The following is a 15,183-nucleotide window of genomic DNA, read 5'->3' on the forward strand; positions in this document are numbered from 1 at the left end:
TGGGTGGCCGCATTCTGATTTGGGCAACGATACAGGTGGCCACATACTAGTGGTGGGCAGGACAAGAGGCAGAATTAGGTAGCACAGTGGATGCAGCTCTTACCTTTGTTCAGTAGGTCTTGGTCTAGCCATGCAAAAGTCAGACACACATCTCCATCCTGGCAGAGACGTGGCATTATTACAGCTCAAAGACACATTGCAACCAAGCATAAGCACTTGAGGAGGGCCCAGAGCAGGTGGGTCAGTGGGGGCTGTGGAGTGGGGAGAGTGCATGACCAAGGGAGAGTCTTGTGGGTCAAATTCAGAGGCCTGGAGAGCCACCTTCTGCCCATGGGCCTAAGGTTCATCACCCCAGTGTAGGAACAAAAGCAAAAGCACCATCAGCTGCCCCAAACCATGACAGAAGAAAGGTCCCATGCGGGGAGGGGTCTCTGTGATGGAGAGGAAGGTGGGCCACTGGCACCCTGGTGCCCAAGAGCCCACAAACCCCTGTATCTGATCCCCAAAGTAAGTGGCAATTATGAAGGTTAATGTTTTGCATAAGCAATGCCTGTGTAATGAGGAATGGAAAATGATGGATCTGGTTTTAAAACTGACCATCTGTTACAGACTGTTGAGCCAGGCTGTGACACTGAGGTGCTGAGCAGCAGAAAGGGGAAAAAGCTTTCTTATACCAAACTTGCAGAGAGAGAAAGGCAGAGAGCCATAAGACTGTCAGGTCCAGTAGCTAAACTGAAGCCAGGTCTGGCTGATGTAATTTATGTCAACTTCTGAGCCCTCTTGTTTCAGTACCTTATTTGGATACAGCTGCCTATAAAATCCGAGCAGTTCTTGCAAACAAATGGGAAGAGCTTACAGCTCCTTAACAGCTCATGACGCAAGTTGCCTGAATTCCCAACCTTGCCTTCAAATTCCAGGGCGCAATTTCCAATCTATCTGGAGTTGCTGCTGCAACTGCAGAAAACTGCAGCAAAATGTATTGTGCAGTCAACAGCTCACACACTGCATTTCTTCACACAATCCACCTGTTTGAGGATGGACAGAAAAATCATGTGGAGAAAGCAAGTGACGAACTAGCAGGAGTCAAGTGGACATCAATCAGACAGGCCTGAAAATGACATGTTTGGCTTGGGCCTAATTTTATATTTGAACAGTGGTATTGAAGGCCTGTGGAAATACTCCCAGCCCCACCTTTCACCCTTAGATTTGTCTTGTAGGGGGTTGGGCAAGAGGACTTTGGCATCCTTTCCAACAATTCTATGACCCTAGGATGTTTTACAATATAAAATTGAAAACCAACTATCATGAATGAATTAAAACATATTAAAATAGCACAACAAACATAACATCAATTCAGTACATCAGGAATCAATAAAGTGGGATTAGATTAATGCCTCCGCCTGCCATGTCAGCGCAAAAAGATATTTTTTGCTGACATCAGAAGGAAGCCACCTCTGTGGATGGGGAAAGTTCCACAGCCTGGGAGCTGACGCTATATAACGCAATGCATCTATTGATGGGACCACCAGCCAGGCCTCCCCTGCAGAACACAAGTCCCAGATTGATCGATATGGCAACCTGTTGCATATTGAATTGAATTTAACATTTAATGTAACACATACTTTGTCCCACAGATGACCAATTTATAAAGCAATGTAATGCACAACAGGATAAACACTACTTGGTAAATAATCACCCCTTGGGAGCAAAGAGGGTTTCTTGCCAGTCTTCTGATTCTTCTGGGAGACTTTCACCAAGTCCAGAGCTCACTGAGAACTTGGAAGCAAAATATTATAGAGGTTAAAACTTCAAACTGGCCTCCTTTGTTTCTGCATTCAAGCTGAGAGAAGTTATGCAAGTAACAAGCTTGAACTGTTATAATTCAGTTTCCTAGTTTTTAGGCACACACAGCAAGGCATAGTGTATGTTAGTCATGCAAATCTTCTTTCCTCCAGTTGTGTGTGCTGCTGGGCGAAAGCCTTTTTCACATGACAGCTGTACAGCAGCCAATGAAAACACGGAGTGGAATTCAGGTCGCACCTGCTCCCCTATTTCTGACCTGCATTATTCAACAGAAACTCTGAACAGAGTCAGGTAGATGCACACCTAGGCTCTGTGTGCCTTTTTAAGTCTTTTGAAGGTCACATGGGGAGCACCTATATTTGGCCAAATAGAATGATATAATTGACTCCTGATGTACTGAATGGATGTTATGTTTGTTGTGCTATTTCAATATGTTTTAATTCATTCATGATAGTTAGTTTTTAATTTTCTTTTGTATACCATGCAAGGGTCATATAACTGTTGGAAAGGATGCCAAGAGTCATCTTGTCCAACCCCCTACAAGACAAAAACACTATATAAAAGTGTTATATACATAGATGCTGGGAATGAGCACAACGGTTTCAATCCAAATGCTCCCTCCACAGTTCTCTGAACATGCAGAAAGAGCCAGATTCATACAAAAGTTTTAGCCCAAGTTGCCAGTTTGGCACTTGAAAGCCATTCTTTAATTATTCCAACAACTAGCTGTAATTAGGTCTCACCACAACTGAGGAAACACAGATTCAGCCAAGATGTTGCTCTCAGCACTGCCACTGCATGGCACTGGTTGTCTTAATCCATGCAGCACAAAAGTTTTATGTGTGCAGAAATAATTATGCCTGTTGTTATAAATGCATTGTTTTCAACTCAAATACAACTGCCTCTGAAGTAGTTTGCAATGGTTTATTTAAATATGTACAGCATTTATATGCAACCCAGTAAGAATGCTCTATGTCAATCAGCCTCTCCAGTTCATCTAAAGTAAAGGACCCCTGGACAGTTAAGTCCAGACGAATTTGACTTTGGGGTGCAGCACTCATCTCTACTTTCAGCCTGAGGGAGCTAGCGAAATTGCTGACCTTACGTTCGGCAAGCCCAAGAGGCTCGGTGGTTCAGACCACAGCACCCCCCATGTCGCTACCACCACCATTGCCTATCTTTCCCACCTTCCAAGCAAGCGGGGCACATCCAGAACTCTTTCACATTAACCTCTAAAACACACTGTGCTTTGATGAGTTATGCATTTTTCTGTACTATCTGTTACATTGCTGCTTGGTCTAGATCTGTTGCAAAGCCACTCTGAGCATAATGGTGGCAGGAAAGGGGCATATAAATAAACTTGACTGATACTTTCAGAAAACCGAGACTATTTCAGGAGGATTCCACCACTGACCCCAAACTAGTAATAATGCAATTAGGGCCCTGCAATGATGTGATTACCCTCGGTTAAAAGAAAACACTCACAGGGTGGGATGGGGTCACGTCACTCCACTTCTCTCCTGGGGCAAGCTTGTTGAAGTGAAAACACCAAGAAAATGTGTGTGGAATTAAATCTTTAGGGTATCAGTGCTATGTGAGACTTTTTGAGACGTTATTTTGGGACAGATCGACTCCCTCGGGGGAATTTTTTCCATAGCACTCCTTGATCCCAGTCCCACCCTGGCTGACATAATGAGCTCTCTGTTCTTTCCCCGGCTGCACTCTTGGTTCCTATCCAGTCTCTATATTGTTACAGCTGCTGGGTGACCCTTCTTTGCTAAGGTGATTGCTTATTAATAGTCACAAACAATAGGCTGATGTTCCCTCAAGAGGAACTAACCGTTGGAGATGTTTTCCCAGATGGGTAGCTTACCTGCAAGACGGCTTCTGCGGCCAGTTCTCAGCCAGCGTTGTCGTAGGGGAGGAAAAGGGCCTGCACATTGATCCTGCGACAGAGAAGAGAGTTCTTATTTGGAGCAGACTTCAACCCCCCAAGTATGGTCTAAAACTAAAGGTACATCGCTGAAGCTAGGCCGGTGCAGGTGTGGTCCTTGCTTGGACAGGTGAGCACTGCAGAGAGGTCTCGAGGGCTTTGCAGTAGAAGTGCCTGTTTGCTTGCATAATTGCATATGTTTATTATAAAGGGAAAGGGACCCTTGACCATTAGGTCCAGTCATGTCCGACTCTAGGGTTGCGGCGCTCATCTCGCTTTATTGGCCGAGGGAGCCGGCGTACAGCTTCCGGGTCATGTGGCCAGCATGACTAAGCCGCTTCTGGCGAACCAGAGCAGCGCACGGAAATGCCATTTACCTTCCCGCCGGAGTGGTACCTATTTATCTGCTTGCACTTTGACGTGCTTTCGAACTGCTAGGTTGGCAGGAGCAGGGACCGAGCAACGGGAGCTCACCCCGCTGTGGGGATTTGAACCACCGACCTTCTGATCAGCAAGTGCTAGGCTCTGTGGTTTAACCCACAGCGCCACCCGCGTCCCTTATGTTTATTATATGGATGCCCTAAAGCCTCCTGCTGTCTCTTGTCCAAAGAAAACCAAATCACGTAGGGCTGCTTCTCCAGAAAGAGAGAACGATATTTCTGCCTTGATATCTTCAAGGCCTATGGGGCTGTCACTGCATCCATGCCATTCTCCCTCCAAGCCAGACTTACAGGTGAAACTCAAAAAATTATAATATTGTGGGAAAGTTCATTTATTTCATTAATTCAACTTAAAAGGTGAAACTAATATATGAGATAAACTCATGACATGCAAAGTGAGATATGTCAAGCCTTCATTTGTTATAATTGTGATGATTATGGCGTTCAGATGATGAAAACCCCAAATTAAGAATCTCAGAAAATTAGAATATTGTGAAAAGGTGCAGTAGCTATTCAATCCATAACACCTGCAATGGATTTCTGAGCCTTTAAATGGTCTATCAGTCTGGTTCAGTAGGAAGCACAAACATGGAGAAGGCTGCTGACCTGACAGTTGTGCAGAAAGCCATCATTGAGACACTCCATAAGGAGGAAAAGCCTCAAAAGGTAATTGCAGAAGAAGTTGGATGTTCCCAAAGTGCTGTATCGAAGCACATTAATGGAAAGTTATGTGGAAGGGGAAAGCGTGGAAGAAAAAGGTGCACAAGCAGCAGGGATGACCGCAGCCTGGAGAGGATTGTCAGGAAAAGACCATTCACAAGGGGACTTTCACAAGGAGTGGACTGAGGCTGGAGTCAGTGCATCAAGAGCTATCACACACAGACAGATCCTGGAGATGCCCTTCAAATGTCATAATCCTCTTGTCAAGCCGCTCCTGAACAAGAAACATCAGAAGTGTATTACCTGGGCTAAAGAAAACTCTATGGCAGGCATCTTTCCTCTTACACCAATTTCTCCTCTGCTTCTTTATCATTAACATCCTCACTACACGCCCCGGATCTAAATTAACTTCCCATTTGTTTCTTGAGCTGTGAGTCAAAGGCAGATGAAGACGATGGATTTTTGGGAGCTGGCCCACCTGACCGGAAGAGTCCGAAACCAGAAGGAGGAGTACAAGAAAGATTGGATGAAATTTAAAGAATATTTAGTTAAATATGCTAAGATAATTTAAACAGAAACACTTGCAAGTACCAGATTGGCTTAGGATATAAATATGTGATTTTATATAATAATATGTTTAAAGTTTATATGAAAAGGAAGAAAGAAGTTAAGCGACTAAGTAAATTTTATGAGAAATTAGTCTTGGAAAACTGTTACAATGATATACATTGAAATTCAGCCAGGGGGATTTGAGGAAGTCACCTAACAATGTTAATAATTGTGGAATAATTACAGTTAGGATTTATGTGTGTTTGGTTATAAATTTGGAAAATCAATAAAAAAAAATTGGGGGGGTAAAGAGCTGGGAGTCAAGGGCAGAACAGGAACATTAGTAGGGTAGCGTTGAAGATCTATAGGTATCAGACGGTAGTCATAGCAGTGTAGAGTTGGAAAGGACTCCAAGGGGTCATCTAGTCCAACCCGCAGCAGGACTCGAACCCACAACCGTGAGATTAAGTCTCACGTTCTGCGGACTGAGCTATGACCTGTTTATTGAGCATTCACCCTCATTTGTTTGCAGGGACCCGTGCCCCACACGTTCCCATGCATTTCCCTGTAACTTGTCATAAAAACAGTATTTTGGAGAAAGCGAGCTGTTTCTGCAAATTTCTGGTTATGACCTGAATTTCCCACTAAGTGATAATGGTTGACCTGCAACAACTGGAGGGCAACAGGTCGGCAAAGGTTGAAACACACACACGTATCTATTTATACACACGTATATCTATGTATTTATTAAGAAACTGCCCTTCTTGCTCTCAGGGCTGCCAACCAGGTGCCTCTTCGGTCTGGTTTATTCTGTGGCTTTGTAATTGTTTTGCTTTATCGTGCATTTTCTATTCTCATTGCGCACCTTTCTCCTGTTAACCGCCCTGGGATCTTCGGGCGAAGGGCGGTTTGCGAAGGAGACGAAACGAAGGCGGGTCGGTTACGTTAAGTCGGCAAGATAAAGATTTTGTAAATCAAGAAAATCTTTCATTAAAAAAGGGGTTGCATTCCCTAGACCCCATCATTGGCCCCAGAGACCACAATAAAAATATAAAATGTTGACATCTCGAAAAAGGGGGGGGAAGAAAAAGTTTCCCCAGCCAGAGGACCACACAGCCCGGCGAGGGTCTCCCCGCAAGCCCCCATTGCTGTGGGGCGGGAAAGCGACTGTGAGGTAAATCGCCTCAGAGCGGCGTCTTCCCGCGCTTTTCCCCTCCCTCCTCCTTCCCTCAGGAGTCCCGGCAGCCGCCTCCTCCTCCTCCTCCCCCCGCCTCCCCGCTCCTCCTTTCCCGCCCACGGGGGAGTCCCGGATGTTGGCCCCGCGCCCCCGCTCCTCCGCCGTCCGCTTCCATAAAAGGGCAGCGGCGCCTCCCTCCCTTCTCCCCCCCCCCGCCCCGCCTCGGGCCTTTCTGGCCGCCGCCTCCTCCCTCCCTCCTCCTCCCTCCCCTCAGGCGGCGCCCCGGGGGGCGGGGAAGGCTCCCGTCCTGGCGGCGTCCGCGGCGGCCAGAAGCGAGAAGCGCCCTCCGCCTTCTCCTCCTCGCAGCCCCCACGAAGGGACGCTCCCCGGCCGAGGAAGAAGAGGAGCCCAGCCCGGCAGGCGAGTGGGGCGGGCAGGCGAAGAGTCTCTCTCTCTAAGTGTGCGGGAATTTGTGTGAACGTGTGAATGGTGCGTGCGAGTGAACGCACCCGTGCATTGCGGGCGAGAGACGGTGTGCGAATAGGACGGGGCTTTGTGTCTGCGAGGGGGTTTCGTATGTATGAATTTGGGGGGGGGGTTTGTGGGGAGGTGGGCTTTGCTTCCTCACCCTTTAAAGATAAGGGGGTTGCCTTTTTCTCTCTCCTCCTCGGCCATTCCTCACTTGTAGGTCGAGGGGCGCATCCCTGCCCATGCCCATCCCTAAGGCACCGCGTTGTGGGGCTGGGCTGGCTGTGGGTGCCAATGGGGGTCGTGGTTGTATATGGCTATGTCTGCCTGACCCCCCTTTCCCTCCCTCTCCCCTTCCCTCCCCCACCCACCCCAATTTCCCCCCGGGTTTCTTTTCCAGAGTCTCTTCCCTCTTTGCATGCGACCCTCCTCTGGATGGACGTCATTGTGGGTCTTCCTCTCTTCCTTTTTCTCCTTTTCCCTCCATCTCCTCCACCCCTGCCTCCCCATCCCTCTTGCACAGCCGGAATAGAGCTTCCCTTGTTCCTTTCCGACTCTCGCTCTCTCCGCCCAAGCAAAGTCTTGGCTGCTATATAGAGTTGCCCTTGACTCGCCTTTAAAATACCATTAATAATAATAGTAGTAGTAGTAGTAGTAATATCTGTATTTTCTAGGAGGGAAGGGCTAAGGAGACCCTTTTATGGGTCAAGGGGTGGCGCTCTTTTTCCGTTGGAGGGGTACTTAATTTTTCGCACCCCTTTTAGCACAGATGTTGGAGGGGATGTGCAGACTCAGGGTAATAAGGAGGGAGCATGTCACACATCCGTGTTGAGTGCCCTGGTGAAAATTGATGTGCCACACACACACACACACACACACACACACACACACACACGATGAACAGTAAACAAATAAGGAAAACATTGTGTTGTAGGTGTAGGTGAGAAGCTGAATAAGGGCATTGTAATCCCTCCTCTAAATATATTAGGCAGAGTTGGGGCTAAATAAGGTTTTGGTTTGCATTGCCTTCATGCTTGCGTTCTTCCAGCAAGTTTGCAGTCCGACTCTGCCCTCCCCCACCAATTGCCTCACTAAGTTCTTTGTAAATTGAGCCATGTGTTGGGAGCTCTCAGCCTTTTCTCCTCCTCTTCTTTCTTCTTCGCAGCTGACTTAGGGAAATCTTGTTTGCCTTCCCTGCATTTGGCTCCTTCATGCTTTTTCTTCAGTAAATGGGAAGCAGGGAGAGACTTACAAGCTGCCGAGTGTGAGGCTTCTGCTTAGCTAATGAATGCTGTTTCCTCTGCTGCTTGCTTGCAGGAAGGAGGAACGATGGCTCTGGACGGTATACGGATGCCAGATGGCTGCTATGCGGATGGGACGTGGGAGTTAAACGTCCATGTCACAGACCTGAACAGAGATGTAACTCTGAGGGTCACAGGAGAGGTCCATATTGGCGGCGTCATGCTGAAATTGGTGGAAAAACTTGGTAAGTTGTAACTATTAGGGGGAAAGGTGTGGCCTTTCTCCTTACTTTGGTGGAAGCTGGAAGGCGAAGCGCTGGGTGTGGAAATGAAATTGCATATTTGCATCGCACATGGGACTGATTTCAGAAACCCATAACTATTTTTAAATGCCAGGTTTTTTTGTTAGAGAAACTTGATGTTGGATCTCTTTCTCTAGCAGGCAGAATACAGGCCACATCTGAGTCTAACCCTTCTCCTGGTTAGCTACCATACCTTTCTGTAGTTTGTACAATGGCTGCTGGGTTCTGTACAATACTTGCACATAAATGCAAGTGTGATAGTATTTACAGGGACTTGTAATGACAAATAGTAGAAGGTTCCATCCTGGGTCAGTGATGTGGCAGAGACGAAGGAGTCATTGGTCTAAGGATCTTGATTTGACCATACATGTGTTTAAATGTAAAGGCTGATTTTTGCAGTCAGAAGAACTGCATAAACTGTGCTTGTATGTTCAAGCTTCACAGAGAGGATTTACCCATAGATGGTGTGCCCCCCCTTCCTCCTCCAAAAGTCCTGAGCTTCTGAGAGGGGGATAGACTTCACATGTAATACCAGAAATTCACTGCACGTGACTGAAGGAATCTAGGCTAGCATTGTTTTCACTGCAAATTAGGGGAAGTTTCTCAGATATGATAGGTGGTTTCTAAATTCTAGATTAATGAACGCTCTATTGTATGTGGCTGTTCCTTTTCTTTGGACTCATTAAGTTCAGTTTTTAGGAGTTTAGACCAAGTGATAGGAAAGGAGGGTCTGTGCTAGTTATTAGAAAAAATTAAAGATCGTTAAGCAGGGTGATGTTTACTATTGTAAACAGTTATTAAAATACTCATTCCTGCACACACACCCCAAAAAAACTTCTGACTTTCTGAAAGAGTCATTGCAGTGTTATCACAGCTATCTACCTCTCTTAGGCAAGTGTGTGGTGTTATGACTTAGCCTAGGATACTCTCTAACATAAGAGGCTGCACTATGTCAGGCACCTGTTAATGAGTCATGGTAGCTGTTGCTATACAGCAGGTTGTACAGTACTGCCATTAGAACACTTCTGCTTGGCACATTATGCCTAGTGAGCTTTCATCAATGTGTTCTGCATTTTGTGGAGTGCACTGTGGTTCAGTGCTAAAGTTCCTGTGCTGGTAAAAGATGCTGAGGTTTATACAGTTGGTAATCTGAGGCTTTCCTTCCTTAATAATGCATTTGAGTCTGAATAGTATACTAGTTTAAACACAACATCCTTATCAGCTCCGCAGCACACTTCTGGTGCTATGTAAATACTTGATTTGCTGGCTAGTTATGTACACAAGTCATAGCTGGTGCAGCTAAAAAGAAAGAGTCGTCCTGCACTCTACTAAAACTTCATACTGATGTAATAAGGAAGGAAAAGCAGATATAAATACTTGGTTCAAAAGGAAGTTTGTGTGTGTGAAGGACTCGGAGGCTTGATACGGCTTGTGGAACTGTAGAAAATCAGTTTTAGAAATATTTTTTTTGTCCTTGGGTTATGAAAAGAATCTTTCAAGGTGATTGCATGCCTCAGCACTTAAAGTTGTTCAGCCTCTTCAAATATTAAGCGAAGAAGCACCACAGTCTCTTACATAATGAATAAGTCATGCCTTCTATTGGCTTTGCGTGTCATTGATGAGAATTGTCCACATGTGTATAATTTACTCAAAGTATAGGATGGAATTCAGTGGAGACAGCAAGTTTTTAAGATGCTCTGTGGGATGAGTTTAATTGCCCTCCACAGGATAAAAGCTTACTTGAAGTTCAAACATATATTTTGGGAGGCCATCCTCATTCTAACTCTTACGGTTCTGTGTAAATGTCTCATAATGAGGATCATGCGTGAATCTCTTTTGCAGTGGGCTTTATAAAGCTCCAGGAGCAGGTTGCGTAAGTGTGCTGTTTTGATAATGTGTAGATAATGAAGGAGATCATGCTGGGGTCAAAGTTCCCTCTACAAGCCAGATGAAAATAGTGGAAACTTTTTTACCATACCTTTGACCTTGGATGTAGGCCAGGTTGTAATATCTATCAAGTTAAAACCTAACAGGACCATACAAGTAAAAACAGTTCTGAACCTTGGGATAGTTATGGCAGCTGTGTTTTTTTTAAAAAATAGAACTACATTTCTTTAAACTGGCCTTTAAAAGATAATGACTGTAAACCGAAACTATGAAAAAACGTTATATTTGCAGCGTTGTCCATCCTGTTTGTTCTGAAAAATCTTGGGGTAGCAATGTGTTTGGAATAGAAGTACTTTGTATGCATCTTCTCATTAACTCTGTAAACAATGCAGCTTTCTGTTTCCTTCCATTTAGCAGAAGAACATCTGTTTGTGGAGGATAAGTCTGTAATCAGAATGACAATAAATTTGTAGTGGTCACTTCTGTAGCTGTAGCTCAGTGGCTTTCCTTGCAGAAGGACCCAGATTCCACCCCTGATACTCCCTAGGGCTGGGAGTATCAACGCCAGTCTGTGAAGACCAGGGGTTCCCTGGTCCGTGAACTTTGTCGGATATAATATTCATATATACATTTTAATTGTATTCTTCTTGTTTTTATTTCTTACTGATTGTGATTGTACTATATTGTATTCCACTTGGAATTCTATAGTAATCGAACTGTAATACAATAAAATACAATTTTATTAGAAATAAGCAATATATACAATTAAAATAATACAGCATCTAGCACAGTGCAGATCAATTGTTAAAAACAGCCAGAAACCAAGGTGAAATGTTTGGGAACTACTGGTGTGGACAGAATTTAAATGGATGGTCCAATGGTCTGACTCGTTATAAGGCTACTTTCAACATTCCTAACTAATTCACTGCAAATTAATGTTTGCTTTGTGGGATGGCTCAGGGGTAGAGCACATGCTTTGAATGCAGAAGTTCTCACATTCAATCCCAATCATCTCCAGGTAGGACTGGGAGAGATCCTTTCTGAAATCCTGGGAAGACACTGCCAATCAGGTGGGACTGAGCTAGATGGAACAATGGTCTGACTCTGTATTAGGCAGTTTCCTGTGTTCTCTCTCATTGTTCACCTGTTGCATATAACAATTTTGCACTGCAATCCAAAGCATGCTTCACATCCCACTGAGTATGTTTCAGGTTACTGACAGTAAGAAGATGCCAAGTTATATGTATAATACAGTGGTACCTCGAGTTACATACGCTTCAGGTTACAGACTCTGCTAACCCAGAAATAGTACCTCGGGTTAAGAATATTGCTTCAGGATGAGAACAGAAATCGTGCTCCGGCGGCACGACAGCAGCGGGAGGCCCCATTACCTAAAGTGGTGTTTCAGGTTAATAATAATAATAATAATAATAATAATAATAATAATAATAATAATTTTTTATTTATACCCCGCCCTCCCCAGCCAAGGCCGGGCTCAGAGCGGCTTACAAGCAATAATAAAAACAAGATGAATGATTACAACTTAAAAACAAAAATAAAATACAACATTAAAATAATGGAACATTAAAATATTAAAATGTAGCCTCATCGCAGGAGGAGAAGGAAAAGAAAGGGGGGAAAAAAGAGAGGGAGGGAATCAAATTGGCTCCAAGCCAAAGGCCAGGCGGAACAACTCTGTCTTACAGGCCCTGCGGAAAGAAATCAGATCCTGCAGGGCCCTGGTCTCATGAGGCAGAGCGTTCCACCAGGCCGGAGCCAGAGTTGAAAAGGCCCTGGCTCTGGTTGAAGCCAATCTAACTTCCTTAGGGCCTGGGACCACTAGGGTGTTGTTATTTATGGACCTTGAGGCTCTCCGTGGGGCATACCAGGAGAGGCGGTCCTGTAGGTTTGAGGGTCCTAGGCCGTGAAGGGCTTTAAAGGTCAAAAGCAGCACCTTAAATCTGACCCTGTACTCCACCGGGAGCCAGTGCAGCTTGAAAAGCACTGGGTGAATATGCTCCCATGGCAGAGACCCCGTGAGGAGCCTCGCTGCAGCATTCTGTACCCGCTGGAGTTTCTGGGACAGCTTCAAGGGCAGCCCCGCGTAGAGCGAATTACAGTAGTCAAGCCTGGAGATGACCGTCGCATGGATCACTGTGGCCAGGGCAGGGCGGGAAATGTAAGGGACCAACTGCTTGATGCGGCGAAGGTGGAAAAATGTTGCCTTGGCTGTTGCTGTAACTTGCGCCTCCATGGAAAGGGAGGCGTCAAGGATTACACCCAAACTCTTAACGGAAGGCAATGGCACTAATTGGGCCCCCGCAAGAGAAGGGAGTTGGTCCCTCATCCCCATGCCATCCCGACCTAGCCATAGGACCTCTGTCTTCGAAGGATTTAGTTTCAAACGGCTCCCACGAAACCATCCAGCCACAGCTTCCAAGCATCTGGTCAGTGTGTTCGGGGCCGAGTCAGTGTGGCCATCCATCAGCAGATAGAGCTGAGTGTCATCAGCATATTGGTGACAGCCCAGCCCAAAGCTCCGGATAATCTGGGCAAGGGGGCGCATAAAGATGTTAAAAAGCATCGGGGAGAGAATTGCGCCCTGCAGCACTCCACACACACAAACTGTTAAGAACAGTTTCAGGTTAAGAACAGACCTCCGGAACGGAACGAATTAAGTACTTAACCCGAGGTACCACTGTACGGTCCATCCTTTAAGATGAGGGTCAGAAACTGCTACAGATGTAGCCTGTGGTGCTTCCTCATGCAACTTTCATCCTCCCTGCCCCCAGTAGCAGTTAGGCTGGAAAACAGACTCCCATTGCAGCCATTGGCATTTGTGGAGAACGGTTTAACTGGACAGGAAAGGCTTATTCCTCTCTCTGTCACTGTGACTTGCTCTCCCCTCTTGAACGCTCCCCATGTGGTATCTAAGCTTGAAAAGCAGCTTCCCTAGCTGCCAATGGAAAGCTGTTTTCAAGCCTAATTTTTTGTGAATGAATGTGTTGTGTGCAGATTTAGCTTTGTGCATATTGCACCTGGGAAGGGAAGGGTTAATGCTCCTCTCCTCAGCTGCTGTCTCCATGAAGACTGCCACCCTCTGGCATTGAGACTTGGGGGGAGGGAACTGAAATGTGTTTTTCAAGCCCAATTCACATGTAAGTGAATGAATGTCTGGGTGTGAGTACATTAATGGATGTGTACAACTTTGCTGTCATATGGCCCCTGAAAGGTTAGGCACAAGGGAATATGGCCCTTAGGCTACCCATCACTTCTTTTAAGAGATATGGGGAAATGCCACAGGGTTCCTGCAAATGGGTGGAAGACATGGGCCTCCGTTGTTGTCATAGAAACGGGGATACCAAGACAAATCCAAGACATGACTAGCAATGCTGCTTTAATTTTGTGATATATTGTGTGGGCTTTCATATGTGGCTGTCTGCTTGGTTATTTAAGCTACATGGTAAGCTAAGGTATCTTTGATTGCTGCTCCTTGCTTTCAATGAAACTGTTAATTGCATAAGTAACCGGCAGTTACAAAACTTAACGGAGATCACTTTAGCAAATGATGTTGTAGCTGCTACAACTGTGGCACCCTGTGTAACTGGTAAGCCTTGGAGAATCACTTGAATTGCTTAACTGATGGGTTCAAGGACTCTTTCTGCTTATACTGTAGCTCTGTGTGTGAAACACACTTGCCATTTTCCTCAGTTCAGGGTCTGTGACATTAGCCGTGGAGAAGGAGTCCTTGTGCAGAGGGATATTTGTTTTGAGATTGGAAGGATGTGGTGTTGATGAGCAAGAATAAGCCTATCCTTACCCAGTAATCCTGTTGATTAAATACATTTTGCTTCTGGGATTAGGAAACTGGAGAGGTGGGACCAAGAACAGTGTGGGTGAAAGAGAAGAATCATTTCCTTTGCTCCTGCTCTCTTAATTCCCTATTCCATCAGCATACATACATACATTATTTTATTTGTATGCTGCCTTTCCACAGTTCAAACCATTCTCAAGGCAGCTTGCAACATTAAAAATATGTCACTATACAGCTATAAAAGTAGTCATAAAGAAGAAATAAAACATTAAAAAATACACAATGAAACTGAACAATTTCCACATAAATCAACAAGATCTAAAATAAATACGGTTTAGTGCAGCTCATGGGGACTTGCTGAGTGGGCGGCACGATTCGGGGGCTGCTCATGGGCCAATTAAACAACCCCTGTGGGCTGCTTGTGGCCCATGGGCCTTAAGTTGTCTATTCCTGGAATAGCTCCTCCAAACTTGATTAACCTGTAATTAGGTTTTGTCCAGGTCTGGAGCCAAGTGGAAATAGCGGTATGGCAATAGAGACTACCACTGAAAAAATCACCATGCACGTGACCAGTGTTAGAAACTGAGATATGAAAGTTAGGAGCTAAATGGCACCTTAAACCTAGGTTATGGGTGCAACAGTGGAACGTAGGTGCGCTTTTTCTATAACAAGAATACAAAGCTGAAAATGAATGCACTGCAGCTAAAATATTATGTTCATTTTTCACATAGTCTAGGCCTTCCCCTGCCCACCCCTCTAATATTCTTAAGAGGGTCTCTTCTCCAGTCTTCAGAGAGTGGCTGGAAGTGGGGAGGCAGAAAAAGGTCCCTCCTTTCCTCAGAAACTGCTCGCGCTAATGAAATTCCCTGCCTAGAACCATGGGAGTTTTGAACACTGCACATGACAAAA

General features: G+C 45.3%; 1 protein-coding gene and 1 long non-coding RNA gene across 8 annotated transcripts in view; one reads left to right on the forward strand and one right to left on the reverse strand.

The window, feature by feature from the left end:
- Positions 1 to 105: 105 nt before the first annotated feature.
- Positions 106 to 6,437, reverse strand: LOC310844786. Its single transcript, XR_014564321.1, has 3 exons — positions 6,251 to 6,437; positions 3,677 to 3,749; positions 106 to 1,025 (listed from the first exon to the last, which is right to left on the reverse strand). It is a non-coding gene; the product is annotated as an uncharacterized lncRNA (long non-coding RNA).
- Positions 6,438 to 6,700: 263 nt separating this feature from the next.
- The window catches only part of FERMT2 (FERM domain containing kindlin 2), a 93,978-nt gene continuing 85,495 nt past the window's right edge, over positions 6,701 to 15,183 (forward strand). For 3 of the 7 annotated variants that reach the window (XR_014563069.1, XM_083734058.1, XM_083734062.1), the window contains exons 1-2: positions 6,701 to 6,982; positions 8,348 to 8,516. Coding sequence is in view for 6 of the 7 variants with exons in the window: in XM_083734058.1 (XP_083590184.1) it covers positions 8,360 to 8,516 (157 nt within the window). In the remaining variant the exon portion in view is untranslated. Of the gene's footprint in view, positions 6,987 to 8,347; positions 8,517 to 15,183 lie in introns of all 7 variants that reach the window. The other 4 variants (XM_083734057.1, XM_083734059.1, XM_083734060.1 and 1 more) reach the window with 2 other exon arrangements.

The sequence above is a fragment of the Podarcis gaigeae genome (genome assembly GCF_964106915.1).
Source record: "Podarcis gaigeae genome assembly, chromosome: 1".
Lineage (NCBI taxonomy): Eukaryota > Metazoa > Chordata > Lepidosauria > Squamata > Lacertidae > Podarcis > Podarcis gaigeae.